The sequence below is a fragment of the Coloeus monedula genome (assembly GCF_965178545.1).
Source record: "Coloeus monedula genome assembly, chromosome: 1".
In the NCBI taxonomy this organism is placed as follows: domain Eukaryota; kingdom Metazoa; phylum Chordata; class Aves; order Passeriformes; family Corvidae; genus Coloeus; species Coloeus monedula.
The window spans coordinates 3,153,811-3,178,520 of NC_138781.1; the positions used below are offsets into that span (position 1 = coordinate 3,153,811).

The 24,710-nt window shown below is 42.0% G+C and overlaps 1 protein-coding gene across 3 annotated transcripts in view; it reads right to left on the reverse strand.

Moving 5' to 3' along the window:
* ADCYAP1R1 (ADCYAP receptor type I) overlaps positions 1-24,318 on the reverse strand; it is a gene marked incomplete at its 3' end in the record, with an annotated part of 104,981 nt that extends 80,663 nt beyond the window's left edge. For all 3 annotated transcript variants that reach the window (XM_082295485.1, XM_082295486.1, XM_082295484.1), the window contains exon 1: positions 24,186-24,318. In XM_082295485.1, coding sequence (XP_082151611.1) covers positions 24,186-24,236 — 51 coding nt within the window. In that variant the 5' untranslated portion in view covers positions 24,237-24,318. The remainder of the gene's footprint in view (positions 1-24,185) is intronic.
* Between the last annotated feature and the right edge of the window lie 392 nt (positions 24,319-24,710).

Below are 24,710 nucleotides of genomic sequence, written 5' to 3' on the forward strand. Positions count from 1 at the left end.
TTCCTATAGCAGCCAGGGGCCAGGGAATATCATTCAAGGAGAATAAAACCTCAGGTTTCATGAGATCACTTTACAGGGGCACAGCTGAGGTTCAAACCCCACTCCGTGAAAAACACCATGAAAATCAGTGCCCTGGCTGAAGGTGGGCAAGGTCCTCCTGGTTCACTGGAGCAATTTCATTATTTCTTATTTCCCATCCCATTTCCTTCACTCTTGACAATGGAAAACCACAGAGGAAATGGAGTGTGACCCATTTCCCCTTATCTGCTAAGTAGGGACAAGGAAACAGGGAAAGAAATACCCAAATTTAAGCTACTCTGGGTTGTTTTGGAGCCCCATCTGCACACTTCAGCTTTTCTTCCCTCACTTCCCAGGGAATGGAGTGAACAGTTGGGATCAGGGATGCACTAAAATGCCATCATGCACTCAACACACCCTGAGAGCAAATCCCAAGGCACATGAAATCCTTTCAGCAGCTAAAGTGGCTTAAAAAAAAGGGGGAGAAGAATTTTTACACAGGCAGATAGTGACAGGACAAGGAGGAACAGTTTTAAAATAAAAGAGGGGAGATTTAGATCAAGACTCAGGAAGAAATTCTTCCCTGTGAGGGTGGGAAGGCCCTGGCACAGGGTGCCCAGAGAAGCTGTGGCTGCCCCGGGATCCCTGGAAGTGCCCAAGGCCAGGCTGGAGGGGCTTGGAGCACCCTGGGATAGTGGAAGGTGTCCCATGGGAGGAGTCTGGAATGAGATTTCTCTTTAAGATCTTTTCTAACCCACACCATTCAGTGAGCCTGTAATAATCCAGTTTGATGGTGCTTGTGTTGTGCTTTTGTTTGTGTGATGATGCTCTGAACCATCTGCACACTTCCAGCTTTGCAAAAAGCCACCACCCCTATTTCAGGGACAGAGAGGGTTGCCTGATGAACTCTCCTGGAAAGCTTTCCTCACCATTTGTAGGAACTCAAAATGCTGCACAGTTTCATCATCTCCAAGATCCCAGCAATAAATTTCAGCTATTTTCCCCCAAGGGACACACCAGGCACAACCACATTATTAGATTTGTTTGTCTTCAAAACAAACATGGTTCTGTTTTAAGGGCTCCCAAGTGCCTGGAAAAGATAAACTGTCACAGATCTCTAGGATCTCCCAAGAATATAAGGGCTTTTGCTACATCATCCCTTAAGCCTCCCCAAAGACAGAGAAAATTGCATTGGCTGACATTCAAATTCTTAGAATATATTTTTAAAAGATAAAAGGGAAATAGCAAAGAAACCCAGAGTTCTGCTGCTAGTTCAGGTTCACTCTCCACAGTTGCCCAGGTGTGAAAAGAGTGGTCAGGGGTTGTCTCAATACACAAATGTGGCAGCTTCTGTACAGCTCACCAGGTACCAGTTGGAAAAGCTGTCATTTAGTAATAATATTGTTATTATTATTATTATTACTACTATTACTACTACTGCTAATAATAATAATGCATTGTCTATGCAAGCAGGATGTGACTGAACAAAAGGAAATATTTCTTCACACACTTATTGTTAACTTGCAGAACTTACAGAACGCTTCAGCTTGAGACTGTGGATGTTAAATGCTACACACAGATGCAGATATTTATCCAGAGTCCATCAAATGATGGAGGTTAGGGAGACACTAGCACAGGTTATTCCAGGCTGCCCCTGGATCCCTGGAAGGAAGTGTCCAAGGCCAGGCTGGATGGGGATTAGAGTAATCTGGGATAGTGGAAGGTATCCCTGCCCAGGGCAGGGGGTGGAACTGATGATCTTTAAGGCCCTTTCCAACCCAAACCATTCCGTGATTCTATTCTAGAATACTAAGAAACCCACTATGGCCATGTCCTCAGAGACATTTGACAAGCAGGTTTAGATTCAATCCACAGTGAAAAGACAAAAGAATGTGATTTATCCTTACTTTTTTTTGGTATCTTCTTTGCTAGATCTGTATCAAAGCCAGGACTTGATTGATTATAAAGCAAGCCAAAGGTTAAAAGCTCAGACTTTACTGTTCTCCTTGCAGACTGGCACATCTAGTCAGATGTCTCTGACTAAACTGATTAAATTTAGTCAACCGTATCTCAGTAAGTCTGGCTTAGGAGGCTCAGGTGGGGACAGAGAGAGCACCAGAGCCACGTGCTTCACCTGTCCCTGCAGCTTTGCTCAAGCTTTCAGTGCTGCCAGATTATTCTGATGTGACTTCCCATAACCAACTCTGTGCCATTTGGTAGCACTTCATCAACAGATTTGACAAAAATAATTTTGGGGAACATGGGAACTGAAACAGAAAGCAAAGGAAGGGAGGAAGCATCAACCTCAGTGTCAGAGAACATGAGCTGCCTGTCATCCATCCTAACAAGCAATTCCGTATCTGGGAAAATCAAAAAGGCTTGGACTGTTAATAACAAAAGGTTTGTCTGCTGAATGCAGAGAGGCTTTAATGTTATCACATTTTCCTAAAAGGATCCATGGGTTTGATGTTTCTCCATTGACCATGGAGTGGTAGAGCCTTTAACCTGCCAAGTCAGGCCCAAGTGGCAGTGTAAGCTTGAACTCCACGGCCTCCTGATCCCATTTCTTTTGCCTCGAGGACATTTGCAATTTCCTGTGTTCAGCAGAGACAGTCTGGTTTCAGTTTCCCAGAAGAGATCAATGATGTGTGCAGTTAAAGTCTGTTTTGACACACTCTAGAAAAACCAAGAATCCAAGTTGACAGTGCATGAAATTCACAGGTTTTTGAAAAATTTATTACTCTCAATGAAGTGAAAGATTTTGACTCGCATCAGTTTAGAAAAGGTGTATATTCATTTAGACACAAAGACAGCAAAAGGGTCAATATCTGTTTAGTTCTGAGAGAACACAAGAAGCTGGCAGGACATTGTAGATGTACAACAAATTCAGAGCTTTCATTTTCCTTCCTTGGCTTTTATTAAGGTGGCCAGCACAAATATAAACTGCTATGTGCTGTGTGTAATTTCCAGCACTTAACTCTTTGCTGTTCCCTTGGCATTATGGTAAAATTGATAGCAGATTTTTATATTGCCACTTACATATTTACAATAAATTTGGTCTATATATTTATATTTTTATATATATTTATAGAATACAAATTTGGTCTATATAATTATATATATATATATACCAACAGTGCAGAACAGTCCAGCCACAAAACCTGAACTGTCTTTGACTACATTCAGTTATTCAAAAAACACCATTTTGCCCATTTTATTCTCAATAAGAGTATCACAACTACTATAAAACTTGATTTCCCTGCACGAGTCAACTCAGTGGATCTGCAGAAGTGAGATGTCACCAGTATTCCTGAGAAACTCCAGGGTCAGAAAATCTGCTTTGAAGTCCTAGTAATGACATGATGGTGAGCTGGGAATTCATTTGGCATTTCTATAAAGACCAGACCAAATATGGTAATTCAGTACCACTGGCTGTTCTTTCCTCTTCTGCATTTTTGTGCTGCATCTCTGAAGTCCTGACTTTTAGTTTTTTTTTTTTTTTTTTTTTTTTTTTTTTTTTTTTTAAGGAATGTGAACATTTCCACTCCATTCAGGATATGTCATATCAGGCACTGTGACAATGAGAGAGGTAAGGAAGGACAGGTAAGAATCAACAACAACAACGACAGCAAATCTTCATTAAATCCTTCATGGATATGGGTTTACATCAACACAAAGATGAATTAGGGTGTGATTCAACTTTTGCCTAAGTGTTGTTTCTAAAATAATGCAAGAGAGGAGTTTAATCTGCAAGGTACATGAGATCACTCACTTCAAGCTGAATTACACACATTTTACTAATTGTTATGACTTCCAGTATTGAAAAGTTAGCTTCAAGAATGATAAATTGTTCTGTGAGCATTGCCAAAAGCAGCTCACTTTGTCATGGAAACAACACCATTAGATTGAGTCCCCGTTCTCACCAAGCAATGATTCAGCTGGTCAAACCAGGGCCAAGATTGCAAAATGTTGTGTTAAAAATAGAGGGGTTTGGGAAGGAGCTCTGATTGTCTGGATTTTCTTCCAGAACTGATTTGCATCATTGCTGGGCCCCACAACACCGGCTTGGCAGTCCAACAAGTTGCTGTCCCCAGAAAGGTCTGAGGTTTGTCACTTGACTGCGTTTTTTGTCTTCCTGTGTAAATGGCACCCAAACCGCTGTGATTTCAAACTTCTCACTGAGTGAGGGGGTAAAGCCATTGGGAACTCATTCAAACCCAGCCACAATGGTGCAATCTGCAGCAGAATTTGGATGCCATGGTTTAAGCAAATTGTGCAGGGGAAAAAAAAAAACCCACCAGCAGAACCCGCTGCCAAGAAAAGGCATCGATCCCTTTCAGAGTGGCTGCTGTGAATTTAAGATATGGGCACCTTCTAACACTGATGGCTCCTGGAGAGATGCACATCCCACTGCAGATGAAAAAATAGCAGTAGCACATTCAACAGTTCCCTTCTCTCAGTGGGTGCCTTCTGAAGTGAATGCTCGACAAAAGATGTGTTACACAACATGGGGTAAACCTGGTTTTGAGTTTGCCTGAACTGTCTTTTTGTAGTATCATAGAATTATGGGATGGCTTGGATTGGGAGGGACCTTAGAGATAATTTTTTCCAATTTTCCTGCCATGGGCAGGGACACCTTCCACTATCCCAGGCTGTTCCTAGCCCCGTCCAGCCTGGCCTTGGACACTTCCAGGGATCCAGGGGCAGCCACAGCTTCTCTGGGCAATGTGTGCCAGGGCCTCAGCACCCTCATGGTAAGAATTTCTTCACAATATCCAATCTGAACCTACTCTCTTCCAGTTTAAAGCCATGTCCCTTTGTCCTGTCACCATAGGCTCTCATAAACAGTCTCTCTCCGTCTTTCTTGAAGGTTCCCCAGTTGTAAATCCCCTCTTTGAGCATTGTGAAGCATTCCCAGGAGAGCTGAGGACTTCCATGGGAAGTATCATCTTGGATCAAACCAACTTACCCCTATCTCTAACAGCAGGTGATGCTTCTCAAAGCCTTGTACTGGCAAGGATGAACCACTCACTGGAAAAGTGATTAAAAATCCTGCTAGACATAATGTGCTTGAGATAAGAGTTTAACAGCCCTTCTGATTGCTGATTTTATTTCATAAAAATGGCTTTCTCCAGCAATTCCTGAGAATTTCTTCTCCAAAGATATAATTCTGAAGTACAACTCCCAGTAGGACAGGTTGGATTCTTCCTTCATTCCTCAGAGGCCAACACAGGGTAGAAAAGCTGATAATCTCCTGCCAGCATCACAATCCCCACTTATTTTTCAAATTGTTCAAAGGAAAGGGAATTTAAGAAATCGGGGTCTACTCCCTTACAAAACTTTATGGGAAGATTCTCACCACTTTGAAAGCTTTTAATGTGGAGCAAAATTGGGTTGCATGGCCTCACTGCAGGAGATCAGGGGTCCAGGGCTTGCAAATATCACTGACAATCGCTTCCAAGGACACTTGCCAGCTCCTGACACAGGTTGGGACATGGCAGAGCTGTTGGCAAAGAGAACAGCCCAGTGGGGATCCAGGGTTTGGCCAAGTCTCTGTCACAGCAAGAGATTTCCTGGATGGGGGGTTACAGGCAAGTCATGCATATGTAAATTGCTGGAATTTGTGATTGACAAAGGAGGATAAATAATAAGTATTTTTTTCCTCTGTGGTCAGACTGCTCCAGCCTCAGGTAACCATTTCAGATTCAACACAGAAGTTCAGATTGATCAATTAATAAAAATTACTGGAGAGGAAGTTGAAGGGTGGAATCCCTGTTTTTTAACACATCGTGCCCAGCTGAGAAATGAGGATTTATATTGACATAAATCTGGGATGAGATGTTCAGATTCAGCTGAACACCTGAAATGAGGGAGCTGAAATAGAAACACTTTGATTTCTGAGCAATCTGGGACACGTGGTTCGTAGAATCTGAGGAACTGCTGATCCAGAGGGGTAAACCTGTAGGTGACCATGATCCTGCTTTCCCAGCTCCCAGATTTTCTCTGTTAGATCAATCTGCTGCCTTGGCAAAATGACTGAAGCCTGAAATTCCCATATAAACTCTGAACAGGGGGGTCCAGATGATCCTTAATAAGGTCCCGGACCATCATTTTTACAGCTGTATTTTCTGTCAACAACAGCAACGCAGAGGCACGTTCTCTCCTATTTTCTCCAGAGGATTTTCAGGAAAGGCACACCTTTTTCACTCTTGAGGCAGCGCTGGCAATACAGGAATGTCCCCTGTTTAAAGCAGCCCTGGAACTCTGTATCAGCTGCCAGAGCAACCCAAAATCAATAGGATGTAAAAGATAACCTAAAGCTTTAACCTGCTTTTCCTGGTCTACAGATTTTGTGTTTAAAGCTTCAGTCCCTCCTACTCTTTGCCTTCACCCAGACATCCCTGTTTCTGGTGGCTTTCTCTGAATGATGGCAACTATCCATCACAGGTGTCTCCAGGGAGAATCATCATGGAAGCACAGGGTAATTCAGGTTGGAAGGGACCTCCGAAAGACTCCAGCTCAACCTTCCACTGGGAACAGGGTCAGAAACAGGATTGGTAAAGCTTCTCAGGGCTTTTTCCACCCAGGTTTTGGAAAACTCTGAGAATGAGGACTGCACAACCTCGGTGGAGCTTACTCCAATGCTTACCTCTCCTCAGGGTGAAAAGGATTCTCTCCAGTATGACCCTCCCTTGTTTCAGGTGACACACACAGTTCATTTTCCTGCCACACATCATGATGAGAGCCCCGGCTCTTTCCTCCTCTTGGTCTCCTCATAGATACCATGAGGCTGCTACAAGGTTGCCCCCAAATTTTCTCTCCTTCCACCAGTAAAAAAAGCCAGATTTCCTCATCCTCTCCACACAGGCCATCTCGATGTCCCTCCTTTGAACTTGCTATTGTTGGCTGATGTATTTTATATATTGAGGAGCCTAAACTGGATGTAATATTCCAGAAGTAGTGGATTTAGATTAGATATTAGGAAGAAATTATCTTTTGTGAGGGTGGTGAGGTCCTAGCACAGGTTGCCCAGAGAACCTGTGGCTGCCCCTGGATCCCTGGAAGTGTCCAAGGCCAGGTTGGATGGGGCTTGGAGCAGCCTGGGATAGTGGAAGGTGTCCCTGCCCATGGCAGAGGGTGGAACAGGATAATCTTTAAGGTCCCTTCCAACCCAAACCATTCCATGATTCTGTGATTTTATAAGTGATCCATCAAGTGCTGAGTAGAAGGGAATAAACATTTCCTTTTATCTACTGACTTTGTTCTTGTTAATTCAGCCCAGGACACTGTCGGCCTTCTCTGCTTTCCTCAGGACTCAGGCAAAGTGTGCAGAGTCAGGGCTCCCAAAAATTCTTGTGTGGCTCATCACACTGCATAGAACTGTTGGGGAGGTTCTCTGAGGGAATCTGTGCTAACATCAGGCCTCTCTCACCGCAGGGACATTGGGAAACAGAGAAGCTTTCAGGAGCTCTGCAGCTGTCGTGCTGCTGGATGCCACATTCATTTGCAAAGCCAGCTCTTGTCGCTACTTGTTACTATTTGCCCATTTATACTTCATTACGTTTAAACAAAACCCTGAAGAGAAAAGGTCCCCAACAGGAAATTTGTTTTGTAGAGGCTCCCAGCAAGTTCAGTGGGAGCCCCATCTGAGTCACACTTGGAACAGGAACACATTGATGAGCAGCTACAGCAGGCTGCAGAAAAACTTTCTACACACACACATGCACATACCCTGCCCAGGGGAGGAAGCTTTAATTAATCTGCTAATTAAATTAAAGCTATTTGCCCTCAACTATCACACACGCTCTTCCCTTTCTCTTTTCCCTGCAGGCAGCTCCAGTGAGTGCCTCGTGTTGCAGATCTTACTCCAATATTCCCTAAAGGGGCTCCGAGAATGGGGAGAGCACTGGAGAACGGAGGCAAATAGCTTGTTACAGCAGTGGTAATTGGGAGTGCTCAAGCTTGTTCTCAATTTTCCTCCTTCTTTCAGTGCTCAGAGACATTGGGTTGGGTATTGTGCTAAAGTGGAGGATGAAAAAAAAAATTCCCTCACTACTAAAAAACCCCACTGAGTTCCCAAAAAAATCAAATCTTTGCACAAAAGACTGTACTTAGAGTTGTTTTCTCAGCAAACCTTTCTTTCTCCTTCTTGTTTCTGGAAGGTTTCATCACTATTTTGCTGTAAAAACTCAAGGAGGGGAATAAAGTACATTTTCCTGAAGAAAAGAAGGGAGCAGAGTGAATGGGGTATCAGAGCACCAGCGTGGAGCCCAGCTAAAGGGATCAGAAAGGAAAAGATGGGGCAGCCACAGCTTCTCTGGGCACCCTGTGCCAGGGCCTCCCCATCATCACAGGGAAGAATTTCTCCCTCATACCTTATCTAAACATGCCCTCTGTCAGTTTTAAACCATTCCCCTTTGTTCTATCACTATATGCCCTTGTCAAAAGTCCCTCTCCATCTCTTTTGGAGGCCCCATGAGGTGTCCTTCAAGTAATCCAGTTTAGGGGTAAGGAAAAATTTACTTGGAGTTTTAAAAGGTGATGCAACCTCCTCCATGGGGAAAAAAAACCCCAAAACTTAAGCAACCAAACCAAACCAAACTGAAAAAGAAAAGAAAACAAACAAACAAAAAAACCCCAAACAAACAAAAAACCCTAAAACAAAACAAAAAAACCCAAAACAATACAAATAAAAAGAGAAAAAAACTAAAAAATAAGAAAGGGGAAATAAAAAAAAGGTGAGATATATTAACATATTACTGAAGCATGGCAGAAGATATTGAAACCGAATTTTCCACACAATAGAAAAATCCAAATTTTCCCCCTCTGAAGTTATTATCCACTGTGATCCTTCAGTCTGGGTTTATACCACAGAGAATGATACTAATGCCACTTTTATTAGGTGATCTAGCAAAGCAGAGTTCCTACTTTCATGACTGTCTGCCTACTGAAGGGCACCTTACCTCTGCTTTTAGGTCTGTCTCAATGCTGTGCTGCTGAGGAGCAGCAGGAAACACCTCTCTCACAGCCAGTTAATGTTTTGGACACTCAGTTTTGATCAGTATTTCTGGCTTAAGTTATCAGGGTGAAAACAAAGAGAGACTTGCAGTGTCAGTGTTTGTTTCCTGCTGGCTACAAAAATGGGACCCCAAGGTGACTCGAGTGGCAGCAGATCCAGCACTGGGGAACCCCATCGCCATCCTCCTTCTTGGAAACTCTTATCTGTGCCTTATTTGTTCACCTTCAGCACCCCAGGCTGTACAGGCCAGCAGAAGTGCTGTGTACATGGTTGATCACCAGCATTCAAATATCTGGAAACAACTCTTGAACAGAAACTTTTCAATGCAGTTCTCAGGAAATAAAATCTCTGGTGGTACACAGTGATGTCCTGACAGTGAATAACCAAGCCCTGGGTAGATAAATCCCTGCCAGAGGAGTGATCAGTTCCACCAACACAGTTCCCCCACTGATGCAGCAGGAGGGATTTGGTATGTTTGTAATTCATAGTTGTTTAACCACACGTAGCATCTCTGTCTTGGGCATTTGTAAGCTTAAAAATGACAATTTAACGACATTTAATGATGCCCTGGACACCACTGAATGTAGGAAGACACATTACCTGTTTTATAGTGTTTGTCTCATTAAATGTTTTAATTTCTCCATTAATGCAGATTAACAAATAATGACTTTCAGCTGGAGATTTGGCCTTTGTCTTTAACCCTATAACCCTCTATATTATAGTCATATTATTTATATTTTATATATATTATATTTTCAGAGCCTGAGAACATGCAGCTCTGGACTAGGATTATGCCTTTTGATCTGGTTGCAGCACAAATGTACCCCCTCAAGGACATGCAATGAACAGGTGATGGAAAATAGCTTTGGACCTCAAGTCCCCATGCCTGATGTTTCAAAGGAACAGTAAAACCACAAAATTCTTTCAGAGATGCCATAAAAGAGAGGCCCAGACTCACAGCCAGCAGGGATCTGTGTATTAGCCACAAAAAACCCAAAATAAGCAGTAATTAATTACTGACATCTTCACAAGAGCTTGAGAGACAGGGAAACACAATCACACCCAGCTCCTTTCTTCAATCACAAGAACTGAATTCCAGAACATCTCAGACAAGGTATAACAATTAGAGGGGTTTTCTTTTTACACATTTTGAAAAATTCAGACACGTCCACCTCAATCCATTTTGTGAGGAGTTAGGAAGAGCAGATACAGGAGGAGAGCAGAGGTGGAACCAGGAAATGACCAGAAAAAAAAAAAAAAAAAACATATGAAACCTCTGGTCCAAATTACACTCAGGGCAAAATATCCAGAAATGTTTCCTACTAATATCTGGAGCCTTCCTACACCCTAGAAAACCTTCCCTGGTTGAAGCCGACCCTGAACACTCCCAATTTTTAATTTTTTTTTTTTTTCCACATTTCTAGGGAATGGAATCACCAAAAGTTGAGATTTTGGAAGGGTAACCTACTGTGTAAAAATTTGGACTAGAATGGAACAACACAGTTGAGAGCAGGTCTTGCTGCAGGTGTGTTACACATCCAGCTTCCTCGTTCTCCTTTCCAAATTTTTTCCTGGTTTTTTTTTCCCTTTCCTAACATTTTATGTGTCAATATCATTATTTATTATTGCTGTATCAAGAATACTCTGCCATTGTAAACTCTAATTTAAAGTGCTTATGAACCATGATGTAAAAATGCAACTTACTACTTAATCCTGCAAGAAGCGCATTTCCTGTCTGTGTGTGAGTCCTTATCCAAAGGCTTTGCTTCATGTGGCATCAGGATAGGAGCATAAAATGTGTGCAAAAATGAATTTATCATACATGCACTGCTCATGAGACCTTCTTAGAAAATCCTACCAGTGATCACACAACATTTCCTGAGCCTAACCTCTAGGAGGTTTCGAAAAGTTCAGAAATGTCTTACGAAATATCACTGCAGAATTACTAGAAAACAAACTTAAACCAACAAAACCCAGTGCCAGATTGCATACCCGCCCTCAAATCTCTATTTTACTCTTATTTCACTGTGGGGTAGGGTTTGATTTAAGGAGGGACGACATGCAGGGACTGAGATGGTCTTCTGTTACCAACAGATCTCCCCCTTAAAGGGTGACTTCATTCCAAACAAACCAGCAGGGCTTGGATGTATTTCAAACCCTGACAGATAAGCCACAGGTCTCACTGTCAGAGCCTTGTCATGACCCAGATTCTGCTCCAACATGTTCTGCCTTTTGTGCTACACAGAAATTTCCTGAAAGGGATGCATCACTAAATAAGGACAGATTCGGGGTGGATTTTATTAACCTGGCAGTGCAAGTCCTGTTGTTCTCAGCTCCAACAAGGTGCAGCAGTTAATCTGCATTTAATAAAAAGTTCATAGAAAGGCATTTCTGAAGTGTTGGCAGGTACAGGGACATTGTGGATGCAGAACTGGTGGCACAGGGGCTCTCTCCCAGGGTAGCAGATGCCTCAGCTGTGCTGTTTGCAGCTGACTGCAATGCCCAGGCTTTGAGACTCAGATCCTTTTCCATACTTAAACAAGAGACAATTTTTCTTTTTCAGGAATGGGAAAAAGAAAAAAAAAAGGCTTTAGAGCCAAAGTATAAATGGTTACAGCTCTACTTTACAGATAAGAAGTGCTGGCTGATACATTCAAGCATCTCTTCCCCAATTTAATGTGCTAAAGTTGTAGTAAAAGTGTCAATAACTTGGCACCCTGGAGAAAGAGGTGAGAGTTCTGCTGGGGTTTTCGTCCATGTCATATTAATGGGGTCCTTGACTGTTGACTAAGAGAGCCCAATCTTACGTATTTGAGCTTGAAAATGCTGGATACTACTTCATCTGTAACATGGAATTACAGAACATGCTCAGTTGCAAGGGACTCACAAGGACCATTGAGGACCTGCACAGGACGCCCCAAAAATCCCACCAGGTGAGAGAGAATTGTCCAAGTGTTCATTGAGCTCTGTCAGGCTTGGTGCCATGACCACTTCCCTGGGAAACCTGTTCCAGTGCCAGACAAACCTCAGGTGGAAGAAACTTTTCCTGACACCCAACCACATCATAACCTCACTGACGGTGGTTCTGCAATCCTCAGGCATCCCTGATGTCCACATGCCTTGATGTGTCTTGATGTTTTATCCACCCCAGCAGCACAAGCTAAATTTTTCCTCTTTCTCAGTGGTGGCTGCTGAAAGCCACACAAAAAGTGCAACCCAGCCTCAGAATACCTTCCCTGGCTGGCAGGGCGGCCATGAGTTCGTACCTGTGTCTTTTTCTTAGTACACCAAAACCTCAGAAGAGGTTGCTGCTCAGTTTCAGCTGGATATCCCCAATAAATGCCTGCCCAGGACCTGAAGTGCCCAGAATTTCTCAGTTATTGACCTTTAACAGTTTCATTTTCACCTTCCTGCTCATGTCCAGGTGCTAATTTCTCTTGTGCTGGTGAATTTCCAGTTACAAAAAAAAAATCAGTTCCACCATGTACTTTAATTTTACTTCCCAGGGAGTCTAGGCACAGGCTGAGAGAGCTGGGGGTGTTTACCTGGAGAAGGCTTCAAGGAGATATTTGAGCCCTTTCCAGTGCCTAAAGGGGCTCCAGGAGAGCTGGAGAGGGACTTGGAACAAGGGATGGAGGGATGCAGGAATGGTTTTAAGCTGAAAGAGGGCAGGGATGGATGGGATATTGGGAAGAAATTGCTCCCTGTGAGGGTGGGCAGGCCCTGGCACAGGGTGCCCAGAGAAGCTGTGGCTGCCCCTGGATCCCTGGCAGTGTCCAAGACCAGGTTGGATGGGGCTTGGAGCAGCCTGGGATAGTGGGAGGTGTCCCTGCCCATGGCAGGGGGTGGGACTGGATGGGCTTTAAGGTCCCTTCCAACCCAAACCATTCCATGATTCTGTGATTCTCTGACTATTGTCCATCTAGAGCCAGACATGTACAATGGAATAAAGACATGCAGAGCATTTTTTCTCCACTCATTAAAAAAAAAAAGGAATATAGTTCCAAAGCCCTTGAAATGGTAATGTTAAATTGTGGTAATGTTCTAATTTATTCAGATTGAAGTTAACAGAAAGAAAAAGTTTAATGTTCCAGGGAGAATGACAGGATCAGAAATGGGAGCAGCTATTTTGGCTGCTTTCATTTCCCTGCTCTCAGAAGCAAACATTAACACATGTAAAAATTCTCTGTATAATACATGCAGAAGAGAGAAATAGAGCAGGGATTCCTGTGCCAGGAGAGCAAATTACTGTCATACTTCAGCTAAACAAAGATGTGAAAGCAAAACTGGTGAAACCTCTTTTATATTGTCCCTCACGGATTATTCTGGGTGATTCCAATATGTTAACTCATTTATTTGATCCTCAAGATTACTGAGTTCAGAATTTCTACATTACACCTTTGATAAGAGATAAATATTTCATGTTTTCACACGTGGAAAAAAATCACAAAGCTCTGAATAATAAAAACAATGTCCCAAAATGCCAAAAAGCAGTACTGAGAACAGAGTTTTCTCTAGATTAATGTTATTCATACACATGCCTGTCAAACTCCCCTTTTTTCTTCCTTGCAATACATTAAATAGGATTTAATTCTTCCCCAGTTTTAAGAGTTATTTTACAATGGCTTCTGCCAGCTTCTGCAGCTGCTTGGTGTTTGGTTTTTTTCCCAGATCCATGAGCACAGCTGGAGAATTGCCACTGCACATTGCTCAACATCCCAGAGCTGCCCTCTGCAGCAGCCCCGTGCAGTGGGAGCTGACCTCAGTACAAGATGAGCCACCCCTAAAATACTGATTGTCATTCACAAGGTGGCATTTTGGATTTTGTTAACAGAGCTGTGGGAAAAATCCAGGGATACAAAAGGGAAAAGAAGTTTAATCTCTATCTTTGTATTCCCTAAATTCAATAGTTGCACAATTAATGTTGCAACCAGTAGGTTACAGTGTGAAAACCAATGGAAAATAAACTTTATTATTTTTTGTCCCCATCTACTGCTTTAATTCACAGAAAAAAAATCCCTTGAATATTAAAATAGAACCAGCAAATAGTTGGATTAATCGAATAAATAAACTGCTGTGGAGAAGGGAAATGTAAATCAATGCAAAATGAAGGCACTGCTTTGCAACAACACCCAGGGTGTCCCCAGCTGCTCTGCCATGTGCTATCCATGGATATGGATTTTGGGGGTGAAAATAATTTAGATACCAGCCCAGGTACAAAGAAGTGTGAGGGAAAAGGCAGAAAAATAGAGATGTTTGATCATCACTTCAGTGCAATGAATTAATGACTTGAGGTCGTGTTTCACTCAGATCCAAGTGATGAAATTTTTTAATGGTCTGAGCTGCAAAAGAGATGGAATATACAACACAACATTCCTTTTATTTTTATTTCAGGATAGCTGAAGATATAAAGCTCAGAATGTCTGAAAGCCAAGTGTCAGCCAGAGCCCCTCACCCCTGCACAGATCTCCAGGCAGGATGTGCTTCCCCACAGTGCTGAGAGATCAAACTCCTTGTATGTCACACATCTACCCTTGGCACCTCCACTAAGGCTTAAGCACACCTTGGCATCCAATGGATTCCTCTTTCCACACCTTTCAGGGACAGGGCAGTGCTGCTGGTCTCTGACACAGGGAACTGAGTAGCAAGAAGCTGCAGAATGGCTCAAATCAAGCACCAAAGGGGTCAATAAGAACATTGACCCTCAAGCTCTCATGGTTTGGGTTACTGCTCTAATTGCCAGTCATCCTGAAGTGCCAGACACCTGAATTAGCTGTTAGATTAAAAAAATTAAAATAAATTTGTTGTGTTCTTTGAACAGCAGCACAAGTCACGAGCCATTGGTCACATGGAGCAGTGTCTGCCAGATTACAGAATCCCAGAATGGTTTGGGTTGGAAGGGACCTTAAAGCCCATCCAGTTCCAACCCCGACACCTTCCACTATCCCAGGCTGCTCCAAGCCCCGTCCAACCTGGCCTTGGACATTTCCAGGGATCCAGGGGCAGCCACAGCTTCTCTGGGCACCCTGTGCCAGGGCCTGCCCACCCTCACAGGGAAGGATTTCCTCCTAATATCCCATCTAAATCTCTCCTCTTTCAGTTTAAAGCCATTAACCCCAGTCCTAAGATGAGCTCCAGTTTGGATACTCTTCTGTCTAACAAGTTTATTAAGTTTATTGTGAAATTTATCTTTCTGTTTGAAATGAAGAAAAAAGTCCCTGCCTAAACATCTGCACGAAACTGTTAGAAAATTGATTTTTCTGAGAATGTGGTTCTGTCAAATTTAGTTGAATCAACCAACAGCATTCAGGTTTTAAGGGTACGTGGATGACATGGAGGAATGGGAAGATAAATATATATGCATATATGTGATCATATTACTCTGCTTTCCTTAGGGTTTTAAAAGCCCTTCAGCATCTTTCAATCCATTCCCACCGATGCTGCCTGTCTGTACAAAATTCCTGGCTCTCCCACAGCTGCTCTGCAAATGAAGTGTTCCTGGGAATGCCTACAGCTACAGCCACTTATGGGATGAACAGTAAATGCATCATTTTGGGGGGCAAACCTTTTAAACTGAAAATACACAGTGAGAGTCAATAGTCATTTTACATGAGATGCAGTTTGTTCACCTGCATTAGTTCAGACACAATAAACACCATATGATGCCCAAAAGGTTTAGATTTTGCATATCTGTGTTGCTGGAAGAGCTACTAAAATGGACTTAGATTGAAACTACACGAGAATTTAATTTCTATTGCAGTGCAGTGCAAATTTGCCATTTGTTGTATGTTTTTTAAATAATGGAGCAAATTATCATAACTGGCTAACAGAGATCTAATAACTAAAACCAGCTCAGCCAGAGGGCAGCAGGAAAAAGAACATTTTAATATCTCTGAGGAAGTGAAAACAACATTCTACCCTTGAGCTTTAGCAGATCTCGAATCCTATTCCAATCTACATTTTGCATTATCTGTTATCTTGAAAGCCCTCAGCAAAGAAGAAAGCAGAAAAGGAAGGTCTGAAGTAGTTTTATGGCAAATAGCAAACATGTTCAGATGTGGCTCTCAGGGAAGAATAATTAAAACCAAATTAAAATCCTTGGACTGCCCCTTCCCAAATGTGCAAATATCAGTAGGTGAAATTGTTGACAAACTGTTTCAGGTGTCTTCAAACCAAAGCAAAGCCTGTATTTAGCCTAAATAACCCCTGAATGACACATTTTGGTCACAGATTCTGAGCTGGAGAGAGCCTGTGGGGCCAAAATCATTGGAAAAGAGGACACAGCAGATAAAGTGTTTTGTTCTGTCTACAGCTCTTAGGGAATTAATACTGTCTTAGAGAAGTTTGCACTCCAAAAGAAGCCCACTGAGCAAGAAAAGAGCACTGCAGAAATGTGCTATTGGGAAGGGCAGGAACAGTGAAATCCTTTATCACTTTGAAATCCTCAATAGAAATCCAGATATAAAGGAGGCTGGAACAGTGAGGTCAGGCACTGAACACGTACAAAGGTTGGGAAAGCATCAAACTCCCCAGCACACATTAAATCTGGCCAAAAGATGTTCCTTGAGACTATTTTCCCTCAACATGTTGATTGGATTTACAGTCTAAACCATATTGATAGCCAAAAAAAAAAAAAAATCCACAAGCAACTGGCATTTGTTTCTTTTTAAAAGAGCTGAGGAGTTTTAAAAAGTGTTCATTTCCATATTGTTTCTTGTCTGAAGAAAAAATGGATTCAGAAAAAAAAGGGAGAAAAAGTGGTTGAAATTGAGACTGGATTCTTTGAACTCTACTGGAAATAATAATTCTATGAAAGCACTACAAAATATTTTTAAAATATTGTTCTGTGGGGAAAATATTTTCCCTGTTCTGTTTAAAATAGATCTTCTTTGGATTTGGGGTGTTTTTTATAATGAAGTATTTAATCTTATAATCCGAATTATTTAATGGATGCATTTGCCATTTTTCTTTACTCCAGACACAAAGATCCAATGGCATTTGCCCTCACCCATACAAGAACACACATTTAGTATTCAATTTTTAAAATGTGTTCCAGGAAGCAGCAGTGGTAAACAGCATTTGGGATAACCTTACAAATCACCCTACCAAGATGAGCCACAAGATACTGAAAATATAAGACAATCAATTGGGCAAGGGTGAGTTTCTGTCATCTATTCATGATGCACATAACATTTATAAATGCTCAATAAAAATGAGGTTTCAAAAAACTAAAGAAACCAAAGTCTAATCTAAGGTAGTTTTTGAGGGCCCTGCAGTAAAGAGAGCATGAGGGGGATTTTAGGATGGGTTATACCAGTATCTAAAGGTGTTTGTCCCTTGACACTGAGTAGAGAAGAATCATGATTATATATTAATATAGATAAATATCTTAATCTGAGGCCCTGGCACAGGGTGCCCAGAGAAGCTGTGGCTGCCCCTGGATCCCTGGAAGTGTCCAAGGCCAGGCTGGATGAGGCTTGGAGAGATCTGGGATAGTGGAAGGTGTCCCTGCCCATGGCAGAGGTGGGACTGCATGATCTTTAAGGTCCCTTCCAGCCTAAATCATTCAATGATTCTCTGATTCTAATCAGGACATCCAGCATTTAGGTGACTAATTACTGCTCTAAGTAAATTTCCTGACTTATTTAGGTGCAGAACTCAGCTCTAACATGCACAGGGAAGTACAGAAGCAGCACTGATGCATTCATGTTGTCCTTTAAGGAAAAAACTGGCATGAAATAAATGTATCACAGAGATCATCAGATTTTAGTAGAGACAGGATCCATATCTTCAAAATCTGCACTTCCAAGTCATTTTCATGGGGAAAATAGACCTGAGAGAAACACAACTTCCTTTTCAGGAGCATAAGTCACTCTGGAGTGAGCAATTCACCCCTTGCCCAGGGAAACAGAGAGGGGTTTGTGCAGCTGGGTTCTGTGCCCTTGCTGTGACAGCAACACTTGGGCTTTAGGGCTGGCAGTTCTTTCTAACAGGCCTCACAGATTTTGGTTAAACAGCCACATTGTCATGGCTTTGGAAAAGAAGCCCTGGAAGCCCCCTCAAACCTGGCAGGCTCTGCCTTACATCAACTTCCCGACCCCACAGCTGTGCTCAGGACACCTCTGGAAGTTTGGTCTGGAGAGTTTGACCCCATGTGCTCCCCCAGGAAAGCTTTGAGCAGCACCCCCTGATCCCCAGGCAGGGCCCAGTCCCTGCCACAGGACACACATCCACTCTGAGAAGCAGCAGAGCTCATTTCACACATTGGGAAAAAACCCTTTATTGCAAGCCCTGCTGAGAGGGGCGGGTGGGAATACAAGAGACCAAATCCCTAATAGAGGAATAGTGCTGTAAATGTGATTTTTTTCATAGTTTTGTCCTTTCTTCCTGCTCTTTTGCTTCCATTTCCCCCTCCTCTCCATGCAGCTTTGGTTCTGCATCACAGCTCTCCCCTCAAGCTGCCTGCACAGGAAATCCTCCTGGGCTGCACACTCAGCAAACCCAAGGTGCAGGCAAGCAGCATTCTTGCTAGAGACTTGAAAAATATCCCTCCAGGAGCTGGATAATAACAGCTGAGCAACAAGAAAAACCACTGATTCTGATTTTACATTTTTTTTATTTATTTACAGGCTCCTTTTTAAGAACTCCTCCTAACGCCCAGTTTGTTGTTTGACTGCTCATCCCGCCCTCCTGCAAGCTCATCAACTCAAAACCAGCAGGGAAAAAAATCACATGAATGTCCTTATATCAGTGTTGTCATCATTTTATTTGCCTGTCACAGAAATTATTGCTACTTCCAGAGGGCAAAAAAGTGAAGACATTAATGTAATATACGGCAACTACTTTTTGCTTTGTTACCTGCTGCCTTGCATTTCTAAGACTGGGATTTCTTGTCTGTCTAAAGGAAAGTTGTGGTAGATACCTGTGTTTGCTCACAGTGTTGTGAACCACATTTTGGTAGAATATGTGTATTTTTAGAGGTTTTTTTCTCCCCTGTCATTTATCTTTTGTGAAAATCAGCTTAATAAGCTTAAAAAGCTTCAAGACCAGGTTGAACTGGGCCCTGAAAATCCTGGTCTAGTGGGAGGGGTCCCTGCTCAGGGAAGGGGGGGTTGACATTACCTGACCTTTAAGGTCCAAAATCATTCTATAATTCTATGAAAAATGTTTTAATCAGATGTCTTTCTTTAGCTTCTGCAATAACTCGTACTGGCACCTGAAGTGCCCAGGTGAGGTTACAAGAGCCAGTGCACCACACAGAGCAACCAACACAATCCAGGGCTCCCACCACCTTCAGGAGTGTAAACACATTGAGTTTTCTCAGAAAAAAAACCCAGAGACTTAGAGAAATCTCAGGTGGAGACATCACCCTGAGACAACTCTCACTCTGGCACTCTCTGTAAGTCCCTATCCCACCTAAGTGACAGGATAATGAACATCTGGAATTTGAAATCCTAATTTTTGTGCCTCAGAAAGGTGCTTGAAGTTGGTTGGTATCAAGGCCTCTGTGCTTTTGCCAAACTGCTCTTCTCAGATGATTTTTTGTGATACCAGAATTCTGAGCCTGCTCTTTGAAACTGCTCTACCCAGTATTACACATCCCAGGACTTTGTTTTCTATTTTAAACAAGGCTTTTAAGAGGCTGCTATTTTCTGCTGCTTGCCCCCAGCACCAACTCCTCCTATTAAAAGGGAAAAGCTACAGCAGCATTAATGCCTTGGTTAGCTGAGTCTTTGTCTCCTGTGGAGAACATTCCCAGCAGCTCCCTGGCTGTGTTTGTACATATTTATATTTTCATTCCATAAATAACAGGGAAGTCCCGTGCAACTGTGCACTGTGCTAGAGAAACCTACAGAGAGCTTGACTTCTCTAACAGGGTTATGAGATGCTACAAATCACCAGGCAGGTAAGCTCATTAAAAGCTCTCTCATTAAGCCCTGGAATGGAAAGAATAGTTTGCTTAAAGAGCAGGGACCAACCCAACCGTTTATGTTCGTGCCTGAGAAGCCTCACATTTGGGCTGCACTTAAAAACACTGCAGGCTGGGAGAGAAACTAGTAGAATATCGTGTCTGAATACACTGCGTCTCATCTTTTAAAAAATAACAGAGCCTGGAACGTAGATGATTCTATTTGAAGGCAGCCTGGCACTGGAAGTGACAGCCAGGGATGAATAATAGAGGATACAGAGAGTTCTCTGCTCTGTAGCCTTTACACACCCTGGGAAGATTGAGAGATACTACCCTCTCAGCAAACAAACAGGGGCTGAGCAAACACTTTCGTTTCTATCCTCACCTCTTCACGAATTGCTTAAACATTATCAGATCCAGATCAGATCCAATCTCTGCTCTGTGAGGTGCTGCCAGTACATCCAAATCTGTATTTGCCCATCTGACTCTCACTCAGGGATCACACTTCAGGGTTGTTATACAAGAGGCTTCACTTACACCTTCCCTTTTCCACATTTTTATTTTAAAGGAGACAGTAACATTCTTCCCAGCTACTCAAACATTGCGCAGAATATTCTCCCACTGGAAACATTTAAGCTTAGCAATATTAAATATGTACCCACAAGAAATTCCAAGTATTAGGTGAAGAAATGCATCTGATCGAATTATTCCAGACACTTAGAACACCTGCATTGCAGTTACATTTAGAATTCAGTTCATACACCAAGCCAACTTTGTGAGTCATGAAACTCATTGTTTCTCAAGTACATTTGGAACCAGACAAAGGAACAATGGTTTAGGATCCTTTCTCCTCCATAATTTTTTGATTACTTTTTGTTAATATTTTCCAATTAAAAAACCCCAAAACATTACCCAGCGTTATCACAGATGGATGGAATGTGAAGTCAATCAAAATGACAGTGAAAGTGAATTCACTTTTCACTTTTTAGAATGGTTGGGTTTGGAAGGGACCTCAAAGACCATCCAGTTCCAAGCCCTGCTATGGGCAGGGACTCCTTCCACTATCCCAGATTGTTCAGAGCTTTATCCAAAGCAAAGAATGGGAATGACTGAGAGGAGGTGAGCCAGCTGAAAGAACTGGGTTAAAACCAGCCAAAAGAGCAACATAGGCATTTAAATCTAGGGAAGCACTTAAAATGGGGGGAAAAAATAAAGCTCAAGAATTCCTCTAAAGGCCTTGCAGGCATCATGGTGCCTTCAATCCCAAGCAGTTCATAGGTTAGGTTAATGCAGAGCAGCTGTTGAACACATGAAAAACTGAATCACCCTTGACTCTGACAGTTAGAACTGGCTTAAAATGTTCATTTCTAGTTATTTCTTAGCATATTCTCTTCTTGTCATCTGGTCAGAGCCTATACTTGAAGCCAGCTGGAATTTCCCATTCATACTTGGTTCTCTTTTTTTGCCTTTTCTTGGTCTGTTCATGGATGTGGCCGTCAGTTTGGGGGCTTTTGTGGCTAAAATGGGTCTGACTATTGGTAGTGCCAAAAACTACACATCCAAGCAGGTGTGAAGATCCAGGAGCTCATACAGGCACTCTGAGGAAAATGGGATCTATCCTGACTCCTGAGTCCAGGAGCTCTCCTTGGGAGTGACTGGAGATTCCCTGAACAGCACCAGCTGTGCTTAGAGGAAAGCATTATCAACCCAGTTTTTTCCAGGAACTTTCTGGAGTCTAGGATGACTTTCAATTACTCTATTTATTTTTAAAGTCACATCCACTCCCTTGCTAGAAAATTGGAAAATCTGCATGACAGGAAAGTGCCAATCTGAGGTCACCAGCACGGCGCACTAGAGATGGTTTGAAGGGAAAGGGTGTGCCCCAGTGGAGAGAAATGTGTTACCACAAGCGCTGCAAAAGAATTGCAGCAAGGGAAGAACCATGAATAACATTATATCTTTCCTGAAATTTGGTCTGTGAAAAGAACTGTAGGGATTTAATAAGAAATTAATAATATACACAAATTGTTGTATAATCTCTGTGGTGGGCTCTGTGTGTGCAAATACACAAATTCATGTGTGTTAAACGGTTAACTTTAATATCTGGATTCCTGCAAAAGACTGCAGTAAAATCTTATATTCATAAAAAAAGATCACAAACTTTGCAGAAGCAGCAAATAAAAAGCAGGTTTCTTCTTATTAGCTCTGGTTTGTTATTTGGTATTTCATTAAGAACTGTTCTTTCCACAAGCTGGAGCTGATCACTAATTATCCAGCTCAGCAACCACAGTTATGTCCTGAAACGTGAGCAATTGGGAATTTGCTGTCCTTCTCCATCTGCCAGGAAGGTCACCCATCTGAGAACTCAAGGGATTTGTTCATTTATTTCCCTTAATTAAAAACTGTTCACCTCTAAATAACAAGACACCTTTTGAAGGTCTCAAGCTAAGCACCTAAAATCTTGAAATATTGAAGGTTGTTGGCCATTTAACAAAAATGCCTTTTATCTTTTGATTCATTTAATTAGTTTGGTTGCAATCTGAAAAATATGCTTGCATGGCCAGGAATTCAGCTTTCCAGTTTCTCCTAGGGCAGGATGGATCCATGTCACCAGAACTTCTGTGTCTACAAAAAACAGCATCTGAATTTGAGCTAAACTCCTTTTACAGTCAGGAATCTCACGTGAACATCAGAGCCTAAATCAGGTTAAGTCTGGGGATTTTTCTCCCTCCCCATTAGCTTAGAGGAAGTTTACTGTAGTAATTTTAGAGATACATTATAAAAATTAAACACAGTCAGTTTTTATTAAGTAATCATTTCTATCTGACCAGGAAATCTAAGGAATACCCACAGGAGCCATGCTCTAGAAAAAAATTCCAAGACCAGATATTTGTATGTAAAGGACTGTATTATCTGGATGAACACAAACATGGTACCAGTGCCAACCCAATTCTTTAGAATTTAGCCGAACTATGCCACATTTCAGATGTGCAGTGAAATGAAGTGGACTCTAAACAAGAGCCAAAGGGAAAGAAAATGTATTTTTGTGTGCCAAAGTCGAGACAAGTTCCATGTGCTGCCTGCTACGCATTGGAGAAGACAGGCCACAAAATCGAAACACAAGAGCAAAAAAACTCTGCAAAAACTTCTGAAAGATGCTCTGGGCACACCACCAGCACATTAAATAGCTGTCATTTAAAAATAAAATCAACTAAATGTCATTAATTCTTTCAGATACCTGGCTATTAAAGCATAGTAACATGAACATATCCATGTATTAAGCAATGTAAAGCATTTGCATGGAAGTAGCAGAAGGGTCTTAATGGGAATGAGCTGGAGGATTTAAATCCTGGTGCTATTTGTAACTGAATCCCTGTGAGCAGTGCTCCTGGAGAAGAGCTGAAAAGCAAATTTGTGATCAATGGTTTAACACAGAATTGTGCTGAAATGCAACAAGAGGTTATTGCAGGGCTTGTGTACAACTCCTCACAGCTACAAAAGGAAAAAAGAAAAAACTCCATGTTCAGTGGTTTTATGGCTGTTATGTGAGGAGAGATCCAGTCACTGTGTGCAGGGACAATGGAGAGGGAGAGCTACAATCCCCAAAATGTGCCAACACTGAGTTATTAATGGGAGAGCACATTGTTTAGTAAGTAAAGACTTGTGGGGAAAATTAATCCCTGTCATCTTCATGAAGAGTCGAATATCTTCAGAAAGATGATGAATTACTTTAAGTGCCTTTGGGATCTTTAGGGGCCCATTTGTATTGTTTCCTAAAATTGCTCCTCTGAAAATGGAGGCCTGCAAAAGCACTGCCTGGAATATCTCAAGGTTTAGGTTTCACAGGGGGGCATGAAGTGAATCTCTAATTTTAACCCCTCTGTCTGGAAAAAAAAAATTCTTAAACCAATGGATTTGAAACAGGAGACCCTTTTTTTTTTTTTTTTTTTTTTTCTTTTTTTCTTTTTTTAATTATTACTTCATTATTTATTTTGAATTTCGGATAGAAACAGTGAAGGAATTCCCTCAAGGGATGGACATGCCCTTCTCAGGATGAGCAGTGATCACAGTCCTAATTCATTAACAAAGGAGGCTGGAAAAGTCTTTAACCCAAACCATGAGACCACCCAGAAAAACCCAGAATCAGTGTCAGCAGCAGATCCTTCCCTCTTGGCTAGTGCTGGCCTTGAGAACATATATTTATATCAGAGCAATGCAAATAAACCTATTTTTCCTTACCATGGGAAGCAATACAAGGCTGAAGAAGCAGATCTTCCAGTTGATGGCCATCTTCTCTCTTAATTTTGCACAAGTTTTGCTCGTTAACACTGTGATTAGGGCTGAAGCACAGGCTCTCTGCAGATATTTTGGTTGAGGTCTTCACATCAAGGCTCAGATCTCTGCAGAAAAAGAGGAAAATTATTATAAATATGGAAACCACGGAGAGAATGAAAAAGAAATGGACAGAAAACAGAGAATCCAACACTTGAACTGCGAGTTGCACTTAGTAGAGATCAAACAGGCTTTTGCAGATTTTAAAGATGGTCTTGGGTATTTAATTTAAAGGCAAAGGACTTGTCTGTATGATCAGTAACTTGTGTCAAAGAAATACTGGAACAGGTTCTGTAGCTGCAAAGACCTAAATTGCACCCAGGGGAGAAGGAAGGGTGGATTACTGTGAAGAAAAAGGACCTGTCTGCTTCATCTCTCATTTTGTGGTTTGTCCTTCCTGATTTTCAGTAGTGTCTTAAAAGCAAAACTGTC